General features: G+C 45.5%; 1 protein-coding gene across 5 annotated transcripts; it reads right to left on the bottom strand.

Moving 5' to 3' along the window:
• Positions 1-2,922: 2,922 nt before the first annotated feature.
• On the bottom strand, positions 2,923-19,279 carry PPP1R7 (protein phosphatase 1 regulatory subunit 7). 5 transcript variants are annotated; one of them, XR_011727358.1, is made up of 11 exons: positions 19,192-19,279; positions 18,386-18,463; positions 18,091-18,213; positions 14,135-14,190; positions 13,131-13,196; positions 12,309-12,439; positions 10,449-10,611; positions 7,118-7,234; positions 6,160-6,264; positions 4,680-5,250; positions 2,923-4,587 (listed from the first exon to the last, which is right to left on the bottom strand). XR_011727358.1 is itself a non-coding variant. In XM_071751657.1 (11 exons), exons 2-11 carry the CDS (start codon positions 18,426-18,428, stop codon positions 3,120-3,122), a joined length of 1,068 nt encoding a protein of 355 aa, XP_071607758.1. In that variant the 5' UTR covers positions 18,429-18,463; positions 19,192-19,279; the 3' UTR covers positions 2,923-3,119. The 5 variants fall into 5 exon arrangements, 4 of the variants coding, with proteins under 4 accessions (XP_071607758.1, XP_071607756.1, XP_071607759.1 ...); XM_071751657.1 differs by having other exon boundaries at positions 2,923-3,296; positions 5,164-5,250; XM_071751655.1 differs by lacking the exon at positions 18,386-18,463 and having other exon boundaries at positions 2,923-3,296; positions 5,164-5,250; positions 19,192-19,269.
• Between the last annotated feature and the right edge of the window lie 883 nt (positions 19,280-20,162).

Genomic DNA, 20,162 nt, shown 5'->3' with positions numbered 1-20,162 from the left:
GCACCTGATGACAGACCCCAGACTCAGTTCCCTGCAGTCCTCCCTTCCCCCTTGCCAACAGTGTGAGCAGGCAGCTGAGCCAGCACCTGATGGTGTGACCAGGTGGGAGAGATTTGGGTTGGCCAAGGTTGCTGTGGTGTGGCCCAGGAGAAGCTGGTGGGAAGCAGAGCCTTGAGAAGCTGCAGTCCTCTGCTGGCACTGCAGCAGCTGGGCAGGAGCAGTAGGGACATCTATTACTATTGCCTTCTTTCTACCTCAAAAGTCAGTAGGATGGTGGCCTCTCAGTTTAGGTGGGTAACCAGCTCTTGCCTTGGCACCCAAATCTCCACCCAGTGCACGGAGGAGGAGCCTTTAGTCTGGAGTGGCTCCTGGAGCTCCTGCAGGGGGGAGCTGAGCATGGTGACTATGAGGCAGGCTGTGAATGAGGGAACCATGGCACTGCTTGCTGAGCTAGAACAGCCTTCAACTGCAGAGGTGCTGAGCCAGGCTTCTGCTCCAAGGCCCCCGGGGGGGCAGAGGGTGATCTATGCTCTGTGCTCTGGGCCACTTGCTTCTAGTGCCTGCCGTGGCTTGCTGGGAGAGGGCTGTGTCCAAGCTACTCCAGACAGTAAGAGGAAAATCACATTGTTGGAGGGAGAGAAGGAGCATGGGAATTCTGTGTTCTTCCTCTGCCTTGGTTCTACAGAGGTTGTAGTCTGAGCCATTCCTCTATCCCAGCTGCTTCAGCTCTAGCAGGTATCCCTCACCTCTCTTCTCTAGTGCTGCATAAGGAGCAAAGGCCCAAAATTCTGCCAAGCTGAGCCCAGCATTCTTGCCTTCCCCTCTGTCTGGCAGGCCTGAGATGCCAACACTTCTCCTTCCTGCACCAGCCCTTCTTGGAAGAGGCTGCCTGTGCAGCTGAACCAAAACCTCACAGTGCTCTCCTTAAATTTGAGAACTGACCAGAACTGACCGTGGCCCATTGCAGGGCACCAGGCTGCCCCTGAAGGACAGGGTGGCCTTTCCTCAAGCACGGGAGACAGGGTGGGTCAGAGAGAAGTAGGGTGACACGGTGACACCCTCCCTCCCCCCTGTGCCCGTTAGGAAACGGTTATCACCCCCTAGCTTAGGTCTGTCCTGTGTCACCAAGCCTATTGCCCCCCCCCCTCCTCCTCTTCCTGCCCCCCCCTGCCCTCACACTTGCACAGCTAGGCTTGAGTTACATTTGGGGCACCACCTTTTGGGCTCGTGTCCCATAGCCCAAACCACCACTCTAAAGAAGGTCATGAAGTGATTGTACCTAGTACTGTCCCCTCCACCATCCTCCCTCCGCAGCAGACTGTGGCATGTGTTCATTTCCTCTCTTTGATGTCTTCCATATTGTATGTTTCCATAGCAATGATCCCTTGGCCTTAACTTTGGAATTTGGAGACTATATGCAAACATGTAAAAAGGCTCACGAGTATGGATGACACTGGAATTTTATAAATTCTAAAATAAAACCTGAAACCGCTCGGAGTGTCATGGATATTATTTCTACTGGTAGCCCTTGCTTGGCTGGGTGTTCCCAGTTTGAGGGGTTCCAGCTTGCACACATGAGCCTCCTCTGGGAGGTGGAACTGGAACAGCCAGCAGCTCTGCCCATCTGGTCCAGGGCTGCAGCACTGGGCTGGAAGTCAGGCACCCAGGGAAAGGAGAGCAGCAATGTCCCAAGCAGTTCTGTTCCAAGGGGGAGGGACCACAGGGCACCCTTGTTGACCAGTAGCATTAATGGATTTCACAGGTTAACATCAGGTGTATTAATTTAGTATTAATAACAAGCAATTGATGATGCTGAGGCAATGCTGAATACCTTGGCCACAGAAGAGTCCTGGACTGATTCCTAAATAATACTGCAAGAGGCTGTATTTGCAGAAGTGCTCAGGGGCTCCTACCATGGATAAACCCTGATCCAGCAGGCACTGATAACAGGAAGGTGACAGCTGTCACTCAGCAGAGATCAAATAACCACCCACAGAGAAAGGTGCTGCAGTGAAACAAGCAGCAGCTTTCACTACACCAAGATCATCTTGTATCACTACACAGCCCCTCTGAAGCCCCTACAGAGGGGTCTTCTTCTTCAGACCCACACTGCCAAAACTGCAGTCCAAGCAAGTGGCATTCCAGGCAGGAGGGCTTTACCAAGGGTTTCTACAAAGGGACCTCAACAGCTGTTCTAAGAAAGGATGTGTTTGAAGTCAGATTAGATCAATGGTTACCTCTAGAGCTGGTCCTATCCAGGAAGGGATCTGGAAGCAGCCTTGGCTTCAGCCAGGAAGAAGGGACACCTCAGCATCTGCTGTATTTTGTTCCAGCCCTAGGAAATCAGGAAGCAAATAGTCACAACCAATAAAGAACTTGTAAGTGTTGGCTGGCCCCACCCCCTCACCTCCTCAAGCAGAATCTATGCCCCTTCTACTCAGCTTTTAACCTCTTTTCCAGTTCCCACCTTAGCCTACAGCACATTTAAACTTCAAAGCTCCATCACTTGTGGCTCGGTGAAGGCTGGAGCTCCCCACACTGCTTTCATACCTCAAGCTATTTGTCCTCAATCCTCTCATGAGCTTCTAGCTCTGTTTAAAAAAAATAAGAACTGCTATGGAAAGGCAAATCTTTCCTTCCTAGAGTTTTTCAAGGAGGTATTTGGCACGACTCACACACAATAACCTGGATGAACATCTCTATCAGATTCTTCCCAGTGTCAACACCATCAGTCTTCAACTATCACAGAGCACCATTGAGCCCAGGTCTGGAGCCATTATGTTTGCAAGGGTGTTACTAACCTGAAGGTGTGTCACAGTGTCAAAAAAAAAGGCATGAGGTATCTCCAAGTGACTTCAGTCTGTTGCAAGCAATTTCTGCCAAAACCTCCCACATAAAATAACAGACACAAGCACAAGGAAGTCTCTTGTGTTAAGATTTAATAATAATAACATCAACATTTCAAAAACAACGAGTGCATTGTACACAAGATCTGGTATTCAGTGCTTTTTATTGACCATTTGCTCTGCCAGTGTCAGTGTACTGAAGACCTGGGGTGTGGTGAGTGGATAAAAAAAAAACCCAGTTGGGACATTTCTGCAAGGAGGGCAGCAGGAGGCTCAGAATCTCACAAAGGTGGCATCAATCTGCCGGACAGTCGGGAGGGCCAGCATGATTTTACGCCGGTACTGGGGGTCCTTCTGCAAGGGGTTTCTCTCCAGATACACAGTTTCCAAATTCTTCGCTCCTTTCAGCTCATCCAGGTCACTCCAGCTCTCAACGAGATTATCATTCATCTGCAGAGCACACACAGGCACACTCAAAACAAACGAGACACCCACAGGAAGCCTGCTGAGCAGGGACCTGGCCACACGGATGCTGCTCGGGAGGATGACTGCTGCCTGAGCCTTCCTCCCCCTCTGAGATCTGCTCTCCTGTTCCATGCTCCATGCCTTGCTAACCACCTCCAGCTCCCCCACACTCTCCTGAGGGCTGCTGGTCAAATGCTCCACCCTTCAGGCAGCATACCCAGTCCAACTGGTATGTTGGGAAAGACCCAGCAAGGCACTAGGACGGTGTCCCAGCCCATAGGAACTCTTATAATCAAGACTCTCTTTCACTGTGACATCTCTCTTTACTTTCATGACCTCCCAGGAAACATCAGAGAAGGTCCCAAACTGATCTGAAAAGTGACTTTTTCCTCTCCCTTTTACCTCACTTCCCCACAAAAAACGCTTGCACACTCCAGGGGAAGCACCAAGCTCCTCCAGGCTCACCAGGCTTTCTGGTAGCCCTGGGTGGCACACCTTTGGGTGCCCTGCTCTTTATACAAATGCACATAACAGTGTTAAAGCAGAAAAAAAAGCCCAGAGGGCATTTTCTGGATTCAGTTAAGACTATCCTGTCCAGTGCTCTGCTTTGACAAAAGACTCCCTAAAAACACACTCGTGTTTTGGCAAAAAAAAGTCAAATCGTGTTAAGGTCTTCCCTTTACTCTTTGTAAAACAAATGGAAAAACAACTGTGCAATGGCTTCTTCTATAAGCAGAGCAACTGCAAGGATGAAGTTTCAAAGGATCACAGCAAGCCCCACGCCAGCCACACCACACTGTCTTGTTTTTAGCACCCAAAAGGTGTCATATTAAATGGGCTTCTCAGCTCTTCTTATTTAGAGTTCCTTGCAGAACAGGCACAGACAGGCAACACCCCTGGCCATCTAATAAGTCACACTGTAAGATCAGGAGAATGGTTCAAGTGAGGCCACTCCAGGCTTTGCAGCTGCTTTCCACTCCTTGGATCTCATCCTCTGCCCAGGAGTTTAAATAACTGAACTCCAAATGACTGACATTAAGCAGCACAACTCTTACTCTCAGCCTTGACATGCAACAACTCTACAAGAGCTAAAGCACATCCCAACTGATCAACATCTGCTGCTTTTCCTGCCAAACATCAGCAGATTTGTACCTAGCTCCCAAAGATGGCAGGGTACTGATGTTTCTGCAGGGGGTACCTCTGCATACTTCCTGAGGAGACTTATGAATGAGAAAGGGATTAGGGATTTAGGGTGCCAGAAAGAAATAGAAGCAGCCTAGAAAAGAATAGAAGCAGCCATCTAGTTGGACTAGATGATCTTTCAAGGTCCCTTCCAACCCCTAGGATTCTATGATTCTATGATTCAGCCCTAAGCAGTTATTTGCCTCAGGAAGGGAAGTAAACCAGCAGACAGTTTCATTTTATTTATAAATTGAGCACACAGGCTCTGTTCTAAGCAGGTACTGGTCTCCAGTGCAGTGGTGAGACAGCATCAGCTTCCCCACTATGCTGCTATCATCACTTAAAGATGAGATCTGCAAAATTAGGACACAGTAGAGGTGTTTCATAACCAGCAGAGGTGTGAAGGCGGGGCCTGTTTCCTACATAGAGACAGGCTCCTTACCACTTTTCTTAAAGCTCTGCAAAGCATTTTTTTAAGCCCAACTCTTTCTTTCAGGGGAACCACCTTATACTCTATCCATGCAGACTGTCAGGATTTGAAGGTGGCCACCTGAATGAGAAGTTTACTCCAAGACATAAGCATAACACTACCCTCCTACTACTTCCTATCAGAAGGGTTTCTTCCACCATTGCACAGACATTTCATGGAACAATTCCAGCCTGTCCTTACCCAGAATTCCTGCAGCTCTGTTAGGTGACTGATATTTTCAATCTTCTTGATTCTATTGGATGCAATGTCCAGCATTGTGAGTTTGTTCTAGACAAGCAAACACAAAAACATTAGAATGGATTCCCTTTCATCTTCTCTGTCCCACTTTTTTTTCAGGCCCAGACCTAGAAACTGTCAGGAGCACAGACAGATATTGCCAGCTGCTTACATGAGACACAGAACTCTTCACTGACTAAACATAGCAAGGAAGACTCTTTTTAATTAAGCTGGGTTGCTGACCTCCCAGAAGCCATGTGACAGAAATGAAAGCAATTACTGGCCAGATGGACACTGCCACCCAAGGGCTACTAAAATGGGAGCTTTTTCTTTGTAGTACACTAAGAGGAGGAATCTCTTACAAATCAGATTGTAAGTGTCCTCTCAAGCAACAGAGTTCAACAAGCTTTTTGCAGCAGCAAACTCAACAATTATAGAAAAAGGTTTGGGTTTTTTCTACCCAACTAAGTTGAAGAGTGTCTCTGCTCTCTGACTATGCCTTCTACTGCTGGGTGAGAATGAAAATGCTGCAGGCTCCTGTGAAGTCAATCTTCAATCTTATCCAGAAATCTAGCAATGTATACTGACAGGAAGGGAAGCCACATGCCACAGCTCTTTTGTTATTCCCAGCTCTGGCTGTTATCCTACTGAAAAGAATTCCTGGTAATCAACAAACTGCTGTCTGAAAGGCTGCAAAGACAGCCAGCTGTGTCCATCAGTCTTCAGCCAGGCTGCAGCAGTAACCACAACCTGTTCTTCCCCTTCCCAGATCATGGAAACAATTCTACACCTGAGGACCTGGAGGAGCTTCATCTATGCAAGATATCTTTACAAATAACTTGGATCTTTGTCATCTTTTCTGGAGACTTAGGACCCCACAAAACTTCCAAAAAGCACAACCACCAACAGGGGCATCTCAGGGCAAAAATTCTGACACAAAGTTAGCAAAAACCTGCTCACATTGTTCTCCAGTCCCTCGATGACTTCAATGCCATTGTGGCTGATGTACAACTCACGCAAATTCACCAAGCTCTGCAGCCCCTCAATCTTGGTCAGGCGATTATTCTGAAAGTGTAACAGCACTTACAGCCCACTCTACACAAACCAAAAACCACCAGAACCACCAGAGAATTTTAAAAGAATTCTTCTGCAGTGTGGGTGGGAAGCAGAAGCTGTCTGCTCAGGACCACAATGATCTGGTGAGCTCAGCTCGTTTGATCTCTTTAACAGCAATGCACAAGAAGTCCCATGGCAACCTAAGCCCCCAAGTTGAGAAGAATCTGACTCTGACCTTCCCATCAAAAGTTTCAGTCTGAAAGTTTTCCACCTGGTGCCTTTGGACACAACAGACATATGTATTAATAGCATTCATTTTTTTGGTCTTTTTAGTGGAATGGTCGGAAGGGAAGTTGCCCCATTTCAATCCCAACACACTCAGCTGTAAATAATTCTTTATGTCCTATATAATAATGGTGCACTCAGGTATTACAACATACAGCAAGAACAACTTGCTTACCATTAGATTTAAGAGCTACTAGCATGCAACTTCCCATAAGGTCATAAAGGACAGACTTGACTTTGCACAGGCTTGTCCACATTTTTTTCCCTCTTCAGGAAGTCAGCAGTGACACTGAGCCCACTGCTGTTAGACTGACTTCCTTGGTGCAACTCATTTGACATCATTTAATACATTGAGAAACCATATTTCAGGAAGGAAATGGGGGATATAACTTATTTACTGTTCTCTCTTCCACAGAAATCAAACATTTGTTTCACAATGAAGGGAGGGGAAAAGACAGCACAGAGAACACCCACTTTCTTACAGCACAGAAATAAAGTGTAGTTTATGATAAACTATAAGGTCATTCATGCAACCCAGGCTCTTCAAACCATAAAAATACAAAGTAGAACCAATTACCTGTATACTGAGCACAGTCAGGTTTGTCAGTGCATCCAAGTTCTGAATCTTGGTGATTTTATTCTTTCCAAGGAACAGACTGTCAAGATTAGCCAAGGTGTCAATGTTTTCAATTACCTGCAAAGTGATGAAAGGAGACACTGTTAATGCTGTGAGGGCAAAGCTCCAGCCTGCAGATGTAGCTGACATTTTATAGCCTTGACCCATGGAGCTGCCCTCCTGAGAAACACAAGCCTACCAGTTCCACAGCACAAGGCAGGGACTCCCCAGTGACCCAAGAGCAGAGTAAGGACAGAACTTTGTGCAGTAACAGTGACCCTCAGCCTGTGTGACAGCTGACTGGTGATACTGCTACCTGCTGACACGTCACTGTGTCCTGCCTGTTGCCTCCACTGTCAGCAAGAGCAGAGAATGAGAAGACTCAGCACTAAAAGTGACACTCCCTAGGCCATGAGTGTGTGTCCAGGGCAGCAGATACCCATTTGAGAAGCAGGAAAAAAATTACCACTAGAGAATAGGAAAGAGAATCTGGGAGGAGAAACTGTCAAATTTAGTCCTGACTGTCAGTGACAGCTAATACAGGCAGAGGCAAGATATTTAGCTCCCTCCACAACAGTTTTCTCTGTCAGGAGCAAGGTTAATTGCCTCCTGGGTCTGTGGGATAATACACTTAATTTCTGGCTATGTATTCATGCTATGGTCAGAACATAACACGTGCCAGATGATGTTTTAAATATCCATGCTACTGACAGAAAATACACACTCTACCAGTTTGAGTCCTGAGCTCAGCCTTCACTGGGAGAAAAGAAAGATCTCTGTGAGGCATCAAGAAGAACCATATTCTTTATACACAAAGTAAAGGGCACCAGCAAGCATGAACAGAAGAGAGTCAAAAGGGCAAGAAAAGGGTGGGCTTAGAAAAGGTTCCTGTAAGCAGAAGAAAAAATTCCTCTGTGTTTGTGTGTGTTTCCCTGTGTGTGCAAAAAGGAATGAAGAGGAAGATGGACACAAACACACACTCTTGAATTTATAGGTACACTCTGGAATGGAAAGAAACTTTTCACCCTCTATCCCACAGTTGCCAAGAGATTCAACATAAGGTGTTTATCAGCTGATTCACCCTCCTTCTAGCCTGTGGACTTACCCCTCTCTTTTGACTGTGCAAGAAAATGATAGATTTGATGCTCATTGGTTGCTCTCTCAGCCCTGAGAAGAAAATACTTGTGACTCTGAGGAAACTGAGAAAAAAATAGGCAGGAAAACAGAAAAGCTACTTAAAGCTATTAAGAAAGCTGCACTTAAATGAGTGTGGAACAGATGGACATGGAGGTGGGGAAGGAATATAAGGAACAAATAAAGATGTGCTTGCCTTCTAGTTGCCTCAGTACAACTATGGAAAAAAGCATGAAATGCATCAGCTTAAACATAAAGTTCCTCTTCCCCACCATTCATAAAAAGGAACAGAACTACAATTGCTTGGTAAGTCAGGATGGGCTCAGGGTAAGTGCACTCCCAAAGGTTAGACTGTGCAGCAAAATGACCAAGACAGCATCATTGCAGCAGCTTTAATGCACAGGGGATGCATATATCAGGCACCTCAGAGCCAAGAATGATGCCAGAACAGATAATCCAGAGGCTTTTACCCTAAAGATTGAAGGAGATGCCCACCTATGAAGCACACAGCCAAACTATTCTACCAAAAGAAAACTTTTAATAATGTTCCACATGCCTCAAAATAACACAATTCTTCCTGTCTAGCTTAGGCCCAGGTTACTCACTTCAGTGAAGCAATGAGAAGTACAGAGCAGTGCTGTTTGAAGAACCAAGCATAGACTTAACAGTTTAAAAAAACCCAACAAAACCACACTAGAAATAAAAGTAATATAAGAAGTGTTACCCAGTGTATGTGTTATCCATACAGTGATAACTCTGGGTTCTTTGGTTGTTCTGTTGATCTGCTCAGGCTCAACACTGAGAATACACATTTAAATCTAACCTAATTGTTCAGAAGATACTATTTTGCTTGACAACATTGGTAAGCAATGAACTGCCTAAGTATCAATTCAGAAATTGATTTTTTTTTTGTTTTTTGAAGAAGGTGAAGATACTTAGATGTGGAAGTTTTGCTTAACCCAACTTCTGAAAGGTAAAGACCTGAGTGTGCTTAGCCTGTTATTCTTCTGAATAAAGGGAAGTGCATCTCTCTCCAGCTCATGTTTCCCCGGCCTATGCAAACTCTGGCTCCTAATTGCTCATCTGATCTAACCCATCCTCTCACCCTCTAGATCTATTCCCCCAGGTAACTTTGTTTCCAAAGTAGAAATTCCTTTGGATGGAAACAAATCCGGTTCAGTTGAGCTTTAGAAGCAAAACAAAGTTTTTCCATCAGCAGCACACATTTCTGCCCTAGATGGCTGCTTATAATAACTGAAGTTTCCTTCTCTTCTCAAAAGAGAACTGTGCTTCCACAAGGCTTGAAATAAGGAGGACAAATGGTTCATTTCCTAATTTGCTCTTCAGCATAAAAAGTAATTTTTCAGATACTGTGAACAGGGCTCACCAACTTTGACCATTTTCAGATTGAAAGGCATTCAATACCTGTTACAAGTATTTTCTAAAGTGCATTTAATCTAAAAAGTTCCTAAAAATGTAACAGTTTACTTTGCATCTTTCAAGCTTTCCATGTCAGCTGTTTCAACAGTTCTCTTACAAACTGAATGAAAGGCAGAAAACCACACCTTAAGGACAGAGGCTACTCAGAACTGCTTCCCTTCAGGCAGCACAGATATTAAATCACCTAGATTGAAAAGGTCAAAGTGCACCATAAAAAATAAAAATGTGATCAGCAGCACAGTATCGGGTTTTTGAGGCATTTCAGAGCAAAGCCACGTGAAAATCTTTTTCCTGGCAGGGACTAACTGATGTAAGAGGTTATCAGTTACACATACAAATCAAACTAAAATTCACTTTGCATTCAATAGACTTTATCAACACAGTACCAGCCTCTAAAAGGTAAGGGAAAACAGTAATTGCCAGTCTTAACAGACTTGGCTCCCGAGCAGGAGTAAACAGTCACCTACAAAAGGCAACACCCAGAGAATGCATGAGTTCACTAATGAGGGAAATTCATAGAGTAATTTAGTAGCCAGGCACTGCATGCATACATAATTAAAGGATCCAGCATGCACAGCAATAAGCAATGGCACAGTAAATGACTGGAACAATCAACACAAAACTGCAAGAAAAAGTCACTGAGGTGCACTTTCAGGAGGCTAATCCCAAGCCAAAGAGCTCCAAACTCTCTAGCCAACATCTGGGAGTGCAAACCTACCCTAATTCGATTGGATCCCAACTCCAGCATCTGTAGCATCTGCAAGTTGTTCAGATTCTCAATTTTGCTGATTTTGTTGTTGACAAGGAAGAGCTTTTTAAGCTGGGTGAGACGATCCAGCCCTTCAATGTGCCGCAGAACGTTAAAGGAGATGTCCAGGATCCTAAGGTAAAACAAAGCAAAGGTCTCCTCAGTCCATCAGGCACAGGAGATTCTGGAAGAGGCACGTGCAGGTTGGTGGGGAACCTCACTATCTGCAGAGATCAAGCACTTTGCTAAGCCTTGAGGCTATGTCTCAGAAATGACAAGAAATAGAACTTTCAAAATGCCTCTGTGGGGAAAAAAAAAAATAAATATTAAAGCTATGTGTTGTGTACAGCAGGTGGACATCATTTTGTCCAGCCACAGAGCTGCTGCTGTAGGAAGAAGCAAATCTTCAGCACAAAAAAATTCTTTGGGAAAAGGGACGTGCCTACAAGATCTGCCTCTGACAGGACAATGCCATCAGGCACAGGAGATTCTGGAAGAGGCACATGCAGGTTGGTGGGGAACCTCACTATCTGCAGAGATCAAGCACTTTGCTAAGCCTTGAGGCCATTTCTCAGAAATGACAAGAAATATAACTTTCAAAATGCCTCCGTGGCGCTGTGGGGAAAAAAAAAAATAAATATTAAAGCTATGTGTTGTGTACAGCAGGTGGACATCATTTTGTCCAGCCACAGAGCTGCTGCTGTAGGAAGAAGCAAATCTTCAGCACAACAAATTCTTTGGGAAAAGGGACGTGCCTACAAGATCTGCCTCTGACAGGACAATGCCATCAGGCACAGGAGATTCTGGAAGAGGCACATGCAGGTTGGTGGGGAACCTCACTATCTGCAGAGATCAAGCACTTTGCTAAGCCTTGAGGCTATTTCTCAGAAATGACAAGAAATATAACTTTCAAAATGCCTCTGTGGTGCTGTGGGAAAAAAAAAAAAAAAAAAAAATTAAAGCTATGTGTTGTGTACAGCAGGTGGACATCATTTTGTCCAGCCACAGAGCTGCTGCTGTAGGAAGAAGCAAATCTTCAGCACAACAAATTCTTTGGGAAAGGGACGTGCCTACAAGATCTGCCTCTGACAGGACAATGCCATCAGGCACAGGAGATTCTGGAGGAGGAACGTGCAGGTTGGTGGGGAACCTCACTATCTGCAGAGATCAAGCACTTTGCTAAGCCTTGAGGCTATGTCTCAGAAATGACAAGAAATATAACTTTCAAAATGCCTCTGTGGCGCTGTGGGGAAAAAAAAAAATAAAATATTAAAGCTATGTGTTGTGTACAGCAGGTGGACATCATTTTGTCCAGCCACAGGGCTGCTGCTGTAGGAAGAAGCAAATCTTCAGCACAAGATTTTTTGGGAAAAGAAAAGATCTGCCTCTGACAGGACAATGTCAAGGCCTCCCCCAAGCATGAAGCAGATATGATATGGGAAGTAGGTCAGTCCTCCTTGCCCCTGTGGGAACACTTTTGTGATTTATCTCCAGAGTCAAAACAGACAAGTGCTAGGAACTTGGGAGAGAGCACTACTCCTTCCCTAACACCCTCCAAAGAGAGTCCTAATCTCCCCTGAAAACTCAACATTTTTGCAGGAATAAAAACTGCCCCTCTCCCTGCCAAGAGCAAGGGGTGCCTGAATGCAGGATACTTGAAACTAGTCTGCTTCCCAGGTTAAGTATCAATGGAGAAGAGATGTTCTCCTCCACAGAGATAAACATCAGGAAAGGTCTGGGTGACAAATACCAGAATGAGAAACTCCCTGAGTGGCAAACCACCCTCAGCCTAATGCTGGTGATCCCCCTTTGTCACCCCCCTGGACTCACTCCAGTTCCACCAGAGACTCCAAGTTCTCAATCTTCTGAATTTGATTGTCATAAAGATCCAGTTCCCTCAAGGTCTGCAATTGCTCCAGGTTCTCAATGTGCTTAATCAAGTTCTGACGGAGACACAGAGTCTGATAGTTGGAGAAAAGTGTGAAAACAAACAGGAAAATTTATATAAATGACAGCATGTGGTGCCTTTTGGCCTTTTAACAACAGGGTTGTGGGTATTTCTTCACCATTCAGTTTTGGGGGACGCTGGCTTGTTGGGGTTTTTTTTTGGTCTGGTTTTGTTTGTTTTGGTTTTTTGTTTGGTTGGTTTTTTGTTTTGGTTTGATTTTAATTTTTTTTTTAATAGAATCTTCTCTTGTTTTATCACAACTCTGCAGAAGGAAATCTTTTTACCACAAAGGTGGACAAACACTGCCAAGGTATCAAAGAGGTGCTGTGTAATCTCTGTCCTTGGAAATACCCCAGAGCTTGACTTGAGAAGGGCTGAAGCAGCATGCTCCAGCTGGACCTGCTTTGAGCAGGGTTTCTCTAGAGATCTTCAGAGCCCCTTTCCCATCTGCATTACTCTGTTTTAAGCCTGCTGTGCAATCCATCTCTTAGGATGAGCCCTGATGCATTGTCTCTCATCCACTTCCAAAACTAACATGCAGGATACTCCAGGATTTTTATTACTCTTTGACAAATGAGTAAACCCTACACCTCCTGCAGTTAAACATGAAGTGAACTCATTAGGATCTCAGCCACAGAGAGAGTCCCAAGTGTGTCCTCTTATGATACCCAAAATCTCCAATTCAAAGAGGCATTCTCTGTTACCTTCACTTTCTTGAGCACTTCAAATCCTTCCATCTTCCCAATTCGGAAATGATTCAAGTCAACATCCTGAAAGAGAAATGGAGGGATTCAGCAGTTGTTTCAAAACATTCTTCAAAGACCAACCTGGTGCTTTGTTCTACAGAAAATTATAGTTTTACGAACCGTGTAAAAACATTAAAACATCATTAAAACAGCCCTTCCAAGAGCTTGTGAGAATTTGGTTTGGCACATGCTTTTACCACCACAGGTGAAGCCTGCAGCCTGAGCCTGTCAACTGGAAACACAGTAAATGAGAAAAGGCAACAGCCCTTTCCTGAGCCAGAGCATTGTTTTGCCAGAATTAGGAATCTTTTGCAGTGCATTCTGAATGAACTGAGACAGATGACTTCTGCTGTCTGGCATGAATAAAGTGCTGCACCAAAAATTCTCTTCCTCACTTCACTAGGGCTTATCTGGAAACACAGCTTGCTATTCCCAGCTCCAGGCCTCAGCTGAACAGGAACCACTGTTAGTTCAAATAATCTGGTGGTTCTGTGACCATTAACTTTGCACTGGTGTGCTGTCCAGCCCCAGATGTTCCAGCTCTGCCTGAAACAGACCACTTCACTGCCCAAGCTCAAGAACTCCTCAGCTAACAGGCTCATAAGGCTCTCAATGCCAAGGCACAAGGGCAGTTATGGAGCTGCCCCTACTGCTAATTGTGAGTCTGCCTGACAGCAGCAATCAGCTCATTAAAAGCATTCTCACAGAAGCCTGCTGCCCATCAACAGTGCTTGCAGCACAGCCTCCACCCTTAATTTAAACCTAGCAAAATGTTTCAGCTACTGATCAAGAATAAAACCACCTCTGCTTCCAGTCTAAAGCCTCTGATTTCATTCTGGGGAAGATCATGGTCACCAGCACCTTCAGAAGAATTAGATCTTTTAACCAGGTTTCAATACTTGCCTTTGCCAACCTTTTCTTCCCATTGTATAAAGCCCATCAGGACAAAAATCTGCCTTTACCTCAGCTTCTGGGTCCAAGCTGATGGTCTCCATGTCCACTGGTGTCTCTGCTTGTCCTGCAGAAGCAAATACACCATAAACTTCTGTCACCTGACAGCTAAAGACAAGATAACAATAACTGATATCTGGAGAGGCAAAGGCAGCAAATGCCCATCAGGAAAAGAAACACACAAGATACACAGTTCTGATATCTCACTGCATTAAAAATACACTTCACCAATTGGCCAAGAAGGAATCTCAAATGTCTAGTGATACAGTGCCAGGAATGACCAAGCAGCTCAGCAATGCCATCCTTCAGCTTGTTTTTCACAAATAATGCTGTTAATGTCAATGTTGTACACACTTCTGCTCCCATTTCCTTCCTTTTGTTTGACTGAACTCACTAATATGCCAGAAAACATTGTTAATCACACTGCATACATTTTCTTGGGAAATGCCTTTACAGCTCTGGAAGACAGCCCAACATTTGCTGTGCTCCTATCACAGCACAAGAGGGAGCAAAGCTTGCTGGATAAATCCATGCTGAATAATTCATACCCAACTCCCATTTGTTGCAGAGGGTGTTCTGGTTGCACTGATTTCCAAAGAAATCCTAAATCAACTCTGCAACACAGACTCCCCCTTCCCACTTCCCATGTTTAGCTTCTGTATGTACTACCAAAAAGCCTACAGAATTTTAATTACAAATACCAAGGGCTTCCCATTAATGCACTGACTCCTCCATCACTGCATGCAAGTTTATCCCATTAAGCCAGAGGTAATGACAATTTTCATAGCCTAAAGCATGATTACAACAGCCTTGTAAACACCAAGTGTCCTCTCTACTAAATGAGTGCTTTTCCTACTGACAGTGGGCATTTCAGTGAGGATGAAAAGTACCCAAGCATGATAATGTTTAATACTGCCACCACACCAAGCTGCTGATAGCCACACACCCATCATTTACCTTGCTGTCTGGGCACCAAAATGGGAAAGAGCACCAACTGAACTGACTCCTGGAAGTCAAGACTAAAAACCAATCCCCTATCCCTCATCTTTTAATATTCTTTACAGTATAAAGCAGCAGGGAGCAGACATTACATTCTGGGGCTGCTGGTCAGCTATGCCAGCACTGAATGGCATTTTAGCAGAGGGCAACACTTGTATTTTCTTACTATATTTTCAGATCAGAAGCTCTGCACCTCAGCAGGAAAGTGAGATACCCTACCCTGCTGCTACAAAGGCTGCATCTCTTTGACCTATTTCTGGGGTGCAAAGGGCTGCCAGCACAAAATGCTCCAAGCCAAACAAGCACACTGGTTGAATTTATGGCCAACAGGAATTCAGCCCAAGTTTGGAAGAGTTGTTTGAAATCTCATATAAAAAAAAAACCCCAAATTATTTTCCTTGTGATAGGTTGTGCTTGCAGTAAGTGAGTGCTGAGGCTGAAAGAGCTTCTTTTTGAGACTTCAGAGTTGTCCAAAAGTAAAGCCAGGTGGTGCTTTTTTATAAATCAGTAAAGAAAATATTCTTTAACAAAACAAAACAAACAAAAAAACCTAGACACACAAAAAAAATTCAGGTAAAAAAAATATTTTTGACCCTCTTTGGCTGGCAGGCTTCTCCATAAAATGACATGTTTCATCATAGCACCCATTACAGATCATTTCTACATAATTTGTGATGGCAATGAGTTCAATACTCTAATGTTAAATTTTTGCCATGTGCAACTACTTACAAGAGACTTAGCTAAAAGCAAAAGTACAAGACAGAAAATCACCTTTATCCTGGCCCAAACCAGGACATTGAGGAGTCCTGGTAAAGCCAGCACAGGAAGCACACAAGTCCCAAGGCACAAACCCAAATCACACAGGATACTTGTATCAAGTTTACAACAATAAAACCAATTTTTTTAGCATTTGTGTAACGAGACTAACTCACAAAGTTTATGCACTGTGTATAAGTCACTCTCTGTTAAACAGTCTGAGTGATGTGCATAATGATAAATTAGTATTGGTATGAGAACATCAAAACACATTTTCCTCTTGAAGAGGAATAAAAATGGTTTTTGCCAACTTTACAGTCCTATCAATTGTCAACCAGCATTTCACTTATGATCCAAGTAGACCCAAACCACCCTAAACTGACCCTTCAACAACCACTTGACAACGAAGCAGCAAAACTAAAAGCCCACAATTTTTAATGCAGGAGGTTTCTCCAGGGGGAAAAAAACTATTGCTCTGGGAGTGAAGTTACTGAAGCAGATTTCTGTGTGCCTGGGAGCTACGTGGCTTTGCAGATGTAGGAAAAAAACACAACATTCAGGAAACCCAAATTCCGCAGTAGGGAACAGCAGTTACTGAGTTATGTAAGCTCAGAGTACCACAGGCATTTAAAGCAACTAAAAGCCTAACTACACCTTTTAACTGCGTTGGCATGAAAAAAAATATTATAAATAGCCAAGTCATAAGCTTTTTAAACAGAAGCACCACTCCCCAGAGAATCAGCTAAATGCTAAATTTGAAATTTCAGCTGCTCAAGGTCTCTTTTATTTATGGCCTTCTTTGAAAAAACGCGGAGGAAATCTCATTTTCCTCTCAGCTGAGGAACTCAAAAGCTGTCTGTGGAAACTAACTCAAATGTTCCAAAATTATTCCTCTCCTTGGCTTCTAGACTAGTAGAAGTTGTTTGGATCCTTACAGCTTGGAGAGAGAAGTAACAACACAGTCACTACATTAAACAGCAACTCAGCAACCGAATCTGAACGTGGTTTTTTGTGCTTTCATGGGATTTGAAGTATGTCACCTGAAGGATTTTCTCTAATATTACAATTCCCAGGGGGACAACACACAAAACAGAACCTCTGATCCACAGCTGAATGAGCAGCCAGTGTTAAATGCATGCAAAGGAAACCCAGGCCTGATCTGCATGGCTGTACTGCTCACACAGAGCCTGGGATGTGTGCTCTCCTGCTTGTGCAGACACCACCTCAACATTTTTTTAAATTCATTTTTAGGAGGGGGTTATGAGCAGCAACAGATTATACCTACAGGGAGTGTATTTATATCTGGGAGTTTTCCAGTTTGGAAAATAATTCTGCAAGCAGTGGATGCTGCTTTGCAAATTGCAGTGCTGATACCAGCAAAGCCAAAGAGAGGATGAGAATTTGCTGCAGAAAATTTACTGTATCACTTCACTCCATTTCCAGACCAGTAATAACCACGTGAACATTTCTACCAAAAAGATGATATTAGAACCTCAGACTGTTATCTAGCACCAAAAGCCCAGAAGGTATTGCCATACAGGGTCTTTGCAAATGGATCTGTTCAGGCAAATTCAGTGCAAGCCACTGAAAAGCAAACCCTTCCATCCCACACACAGAGGCTTAAAAAAAGGCTGTCAACATTTCCACCCAGTGATCTAATACAAAGAGCTGCAGGAGTTTAAAGTCATGATGATTCAAGCAGATGTAATTGTGACACATCTTAGAATTCTTAAATTAAAAAAATAAAATGCATAGCTTCCTTCAGCCAGCCTAGAAACAGTCACCTGTGCCTTCCAAAGGAACCTGGCAGCCCTAAGTAAAAAGCCAGACGTACACTAAAGCAGAATTTAGAAAAGCTGTTTCTTTCTAATGAACATTTCCAGCATCTTTCCACAGAAAATTACCACCTATTCAAAGGCAAAGTATGAGGAAAGGTGTTTTGCTTTATCGTGCAAACAGAAATGTGGATGGGTAAAAAAATAAGAAAAAAAACCCCCAAAGGTCTATTACCATAAGAAGCAGGCAGCTTCATTTTAGCACTGAGAACACTGCATTTGATTTCTTTTTAACAAAGATTGCTCCAGGGCAGACCCAACTCGTTAACCGAGGTTGACACAGCTACCACAACACCCCCCAGGGTCTCACACTCACACTCACACACACTCCTGAACACCAGGGGAAGGAACCCCTTCCCAGCACCATCACGAGGTACCTGCAGAGCTCTCCCCATTCTGCTCCTCTCTCAGGCTCTGCTGGCTGAGGTCTGTCACCAAGCACACTGCCTGCTTCTTCCCTCCTTCATCTCCAGACTCCTCCGACTCGATCCGTTTGTCAACTGTGTGAGATACACAAGAGCAGAATGAGGGTATTTGCAGGAGAGGGGCCTGGGGGGGGAAAGCAGTAGCAAGCAGATAAAATAACCAGGATTCACATACACCACTATGCAGTTAGTAGAAATCCTAAGTTAACTAAGTAAAAGGTTTAGTCTTAAATAAAAGGCCTCTTACCCCTTGTTTCTACTTTGATTTTGGATGCACTTTTTCCTCCCATCACATCTTCCTAAAACCAACAATCTGGGAAGAAGACTGGAGGAAAAAGGAAATTTCTTAGATCAATGAAGTGCAATTCCAAAGGTTACGGATATGGAATTAGAACTATTACATTTAAAAAACTTTTAGAAAAAAAAAATCAGTATCATGTACGATAGTACCAATGACACAAAGAAGTGATCGCATTAACCAAAAAAAAAAAAGAAAAAAATAATAATCATCCCTGCAGGTGAAAGCAACCATGTCCCCAGCACAACCTACAAGATCCCTTCATCATTTTCCCAGCCACAACTCTGGCACTGGGAACCTGAATCTCCTCTCTCCTCCTCAGCCCCGCCTCAATATTTGCTCTCGTTTCACGAGGAGACTTAAGAAAAGCAACGCCATGCCAGGAGACTTCTTCCTTATCATCTGTATTTTTTACGTCACAGCCATCCCTGCAAACCCACGTCTTCCACCTCTCGCGCGTGTGGAGCACCCACGGAGGAGGAATGCACCAGGCCCTGCGCCACAGGTACCACACACACAGCCCGCCTCGCCTCAGCGGACAGAGGGGGCCCGGTAGCCCCCGGGCAGTGGCCCTGAGGCTGGACACCGCCGGCTGCCCGGCCGCAGAGAGCACAACAGCCCCACCGCGAGCACTCGGCAGTCGCCTCGCCCGACAGCGAGCCGAGCCGAGCCGAGCCGAGCCGAGCCGAGCCGAGCCGAGCCGTCCCGAACTGACCCCCCCTCAGCGGCCGTGCCATCCCCCAGCAGACTCTCACCCTCCATCATCTCCTGCGGTCCCTCTCCGCTCTCCGCCGCCATGTTGCTTCGCCCACCGCCCCCTTCCGGAAGCCACCTCAGACGTGCTCTCAGCCAATCAGATCCGCAGGCGCTGCGCCCAGTGGGCGGGACCAGGCTGTGCCAAGGCCGCCTGCCCCACATACGGCGCGGCGGGAGCCCCGCGGCCTCATGGGAGTTGTAGTTCCTCCCTGGGAAGCCATTGCAGCGCCAGGCGCTGCTGCAGCTGTGATGGATCAGCTCCCTCTACACCGGCGCCTCGCGCCTGAAGCGTCATTAACTGCTTTCGGCCTCATTGTTCCCTCTACAAATTTTCCGCAGGATGGCTTCTACCTTGTGCAAGGACCTATCTTCCTGCAGCCTTCCCCCCCCCGAAGCGGGAAGCCCCGGGGGAGGTGGGCCCGGGCTGCCTGGGAGCACAGCCCCGCGCGTCGTGACGGTGCCGAGGGAAGGAGACTCCTGAGGTAAGTGGACTCCCTAGCGCGGGATCAGCTTCGCCTCCTCCCGCGCTGGCCGCCCATTGGCTGCCCGCCCTGCCTCTCTCACGCTTATTGGCTGAGGGGCTGCCTTGGCCCGCCCACTACTTCCTCGCGCCCGCCGGCGCTGTGGGGGTCGCCTCGAGGAGCGGCCCCGGCGGTGTCCGTGTCCGTGTCCGTGTCCGTGTCCGTGTCCGTGTCCGTGTCCGTGTCCGTGTCCGTGTCCGTGTCCGTGTCCGTGTCCGTGTCCGTGTCCGTCCGTCTGGAAGCAGCCCCAGCAGTCCCGGGAAGGTGGGCAGTGCGGGCGGCAGCCGGGTCGGGAGGGAAGGAGGGAGGCTGTGCTGCACTTGCTGACTCAATAGTGGAAGTTGTTTCGCTAAGTAGCGCAGTTGTTTGTTGGTTTAGTGTGGGGTTTTGGGGGTTTTTTTTGGTTTTGTTTTTTTTTTTTTTTCCTCTTTTATAACGAGGAGGAATGG

The sequence above is a fragment of the Heliangelus exortis genome, chromosome 9 (assembly GCF_036169615.1).
Source record: "Heliangelus exortis chromosome 9, bHelExo1.hap1, whole genome shotgun sequence".
NCBI lineage: Eukaryota > Metazoa > Chordata > Aves > Apodiformes > Trochilidae > Heliangelus > Heliangelus exortis.
The sequence above is the reverse complement of the archived record's forward strand: the minus strand, read 5'-3'. Positions and strand labels throughout refer to the sequence as shown.

Bases quoted from the DNA above. Each gene is read 5' to 3' on its own strand.
- PPP1R7 (XM_071751657.1), bottom strand. From the start codon at position 18,428: ATGGGAGGAAAAAGTGCATCCAAAATCAAAGTAGAAACAAGGG. The intron at 14,191-18,090 runs GTACCTCGTGAT...TTGCTTCTGCAG, and splicing joins GAATGGGGAGAGCTCTGCAG to GACAAGCAGAGACACCAGTG. The intron at 12,440-13,130 runs GTAACAGAGAAT...TCCAACTATCAG, and splicing joins AAGTGCTCAAGAAAGTGAAG to ACTCTGTGTCTCCGTCAGAA.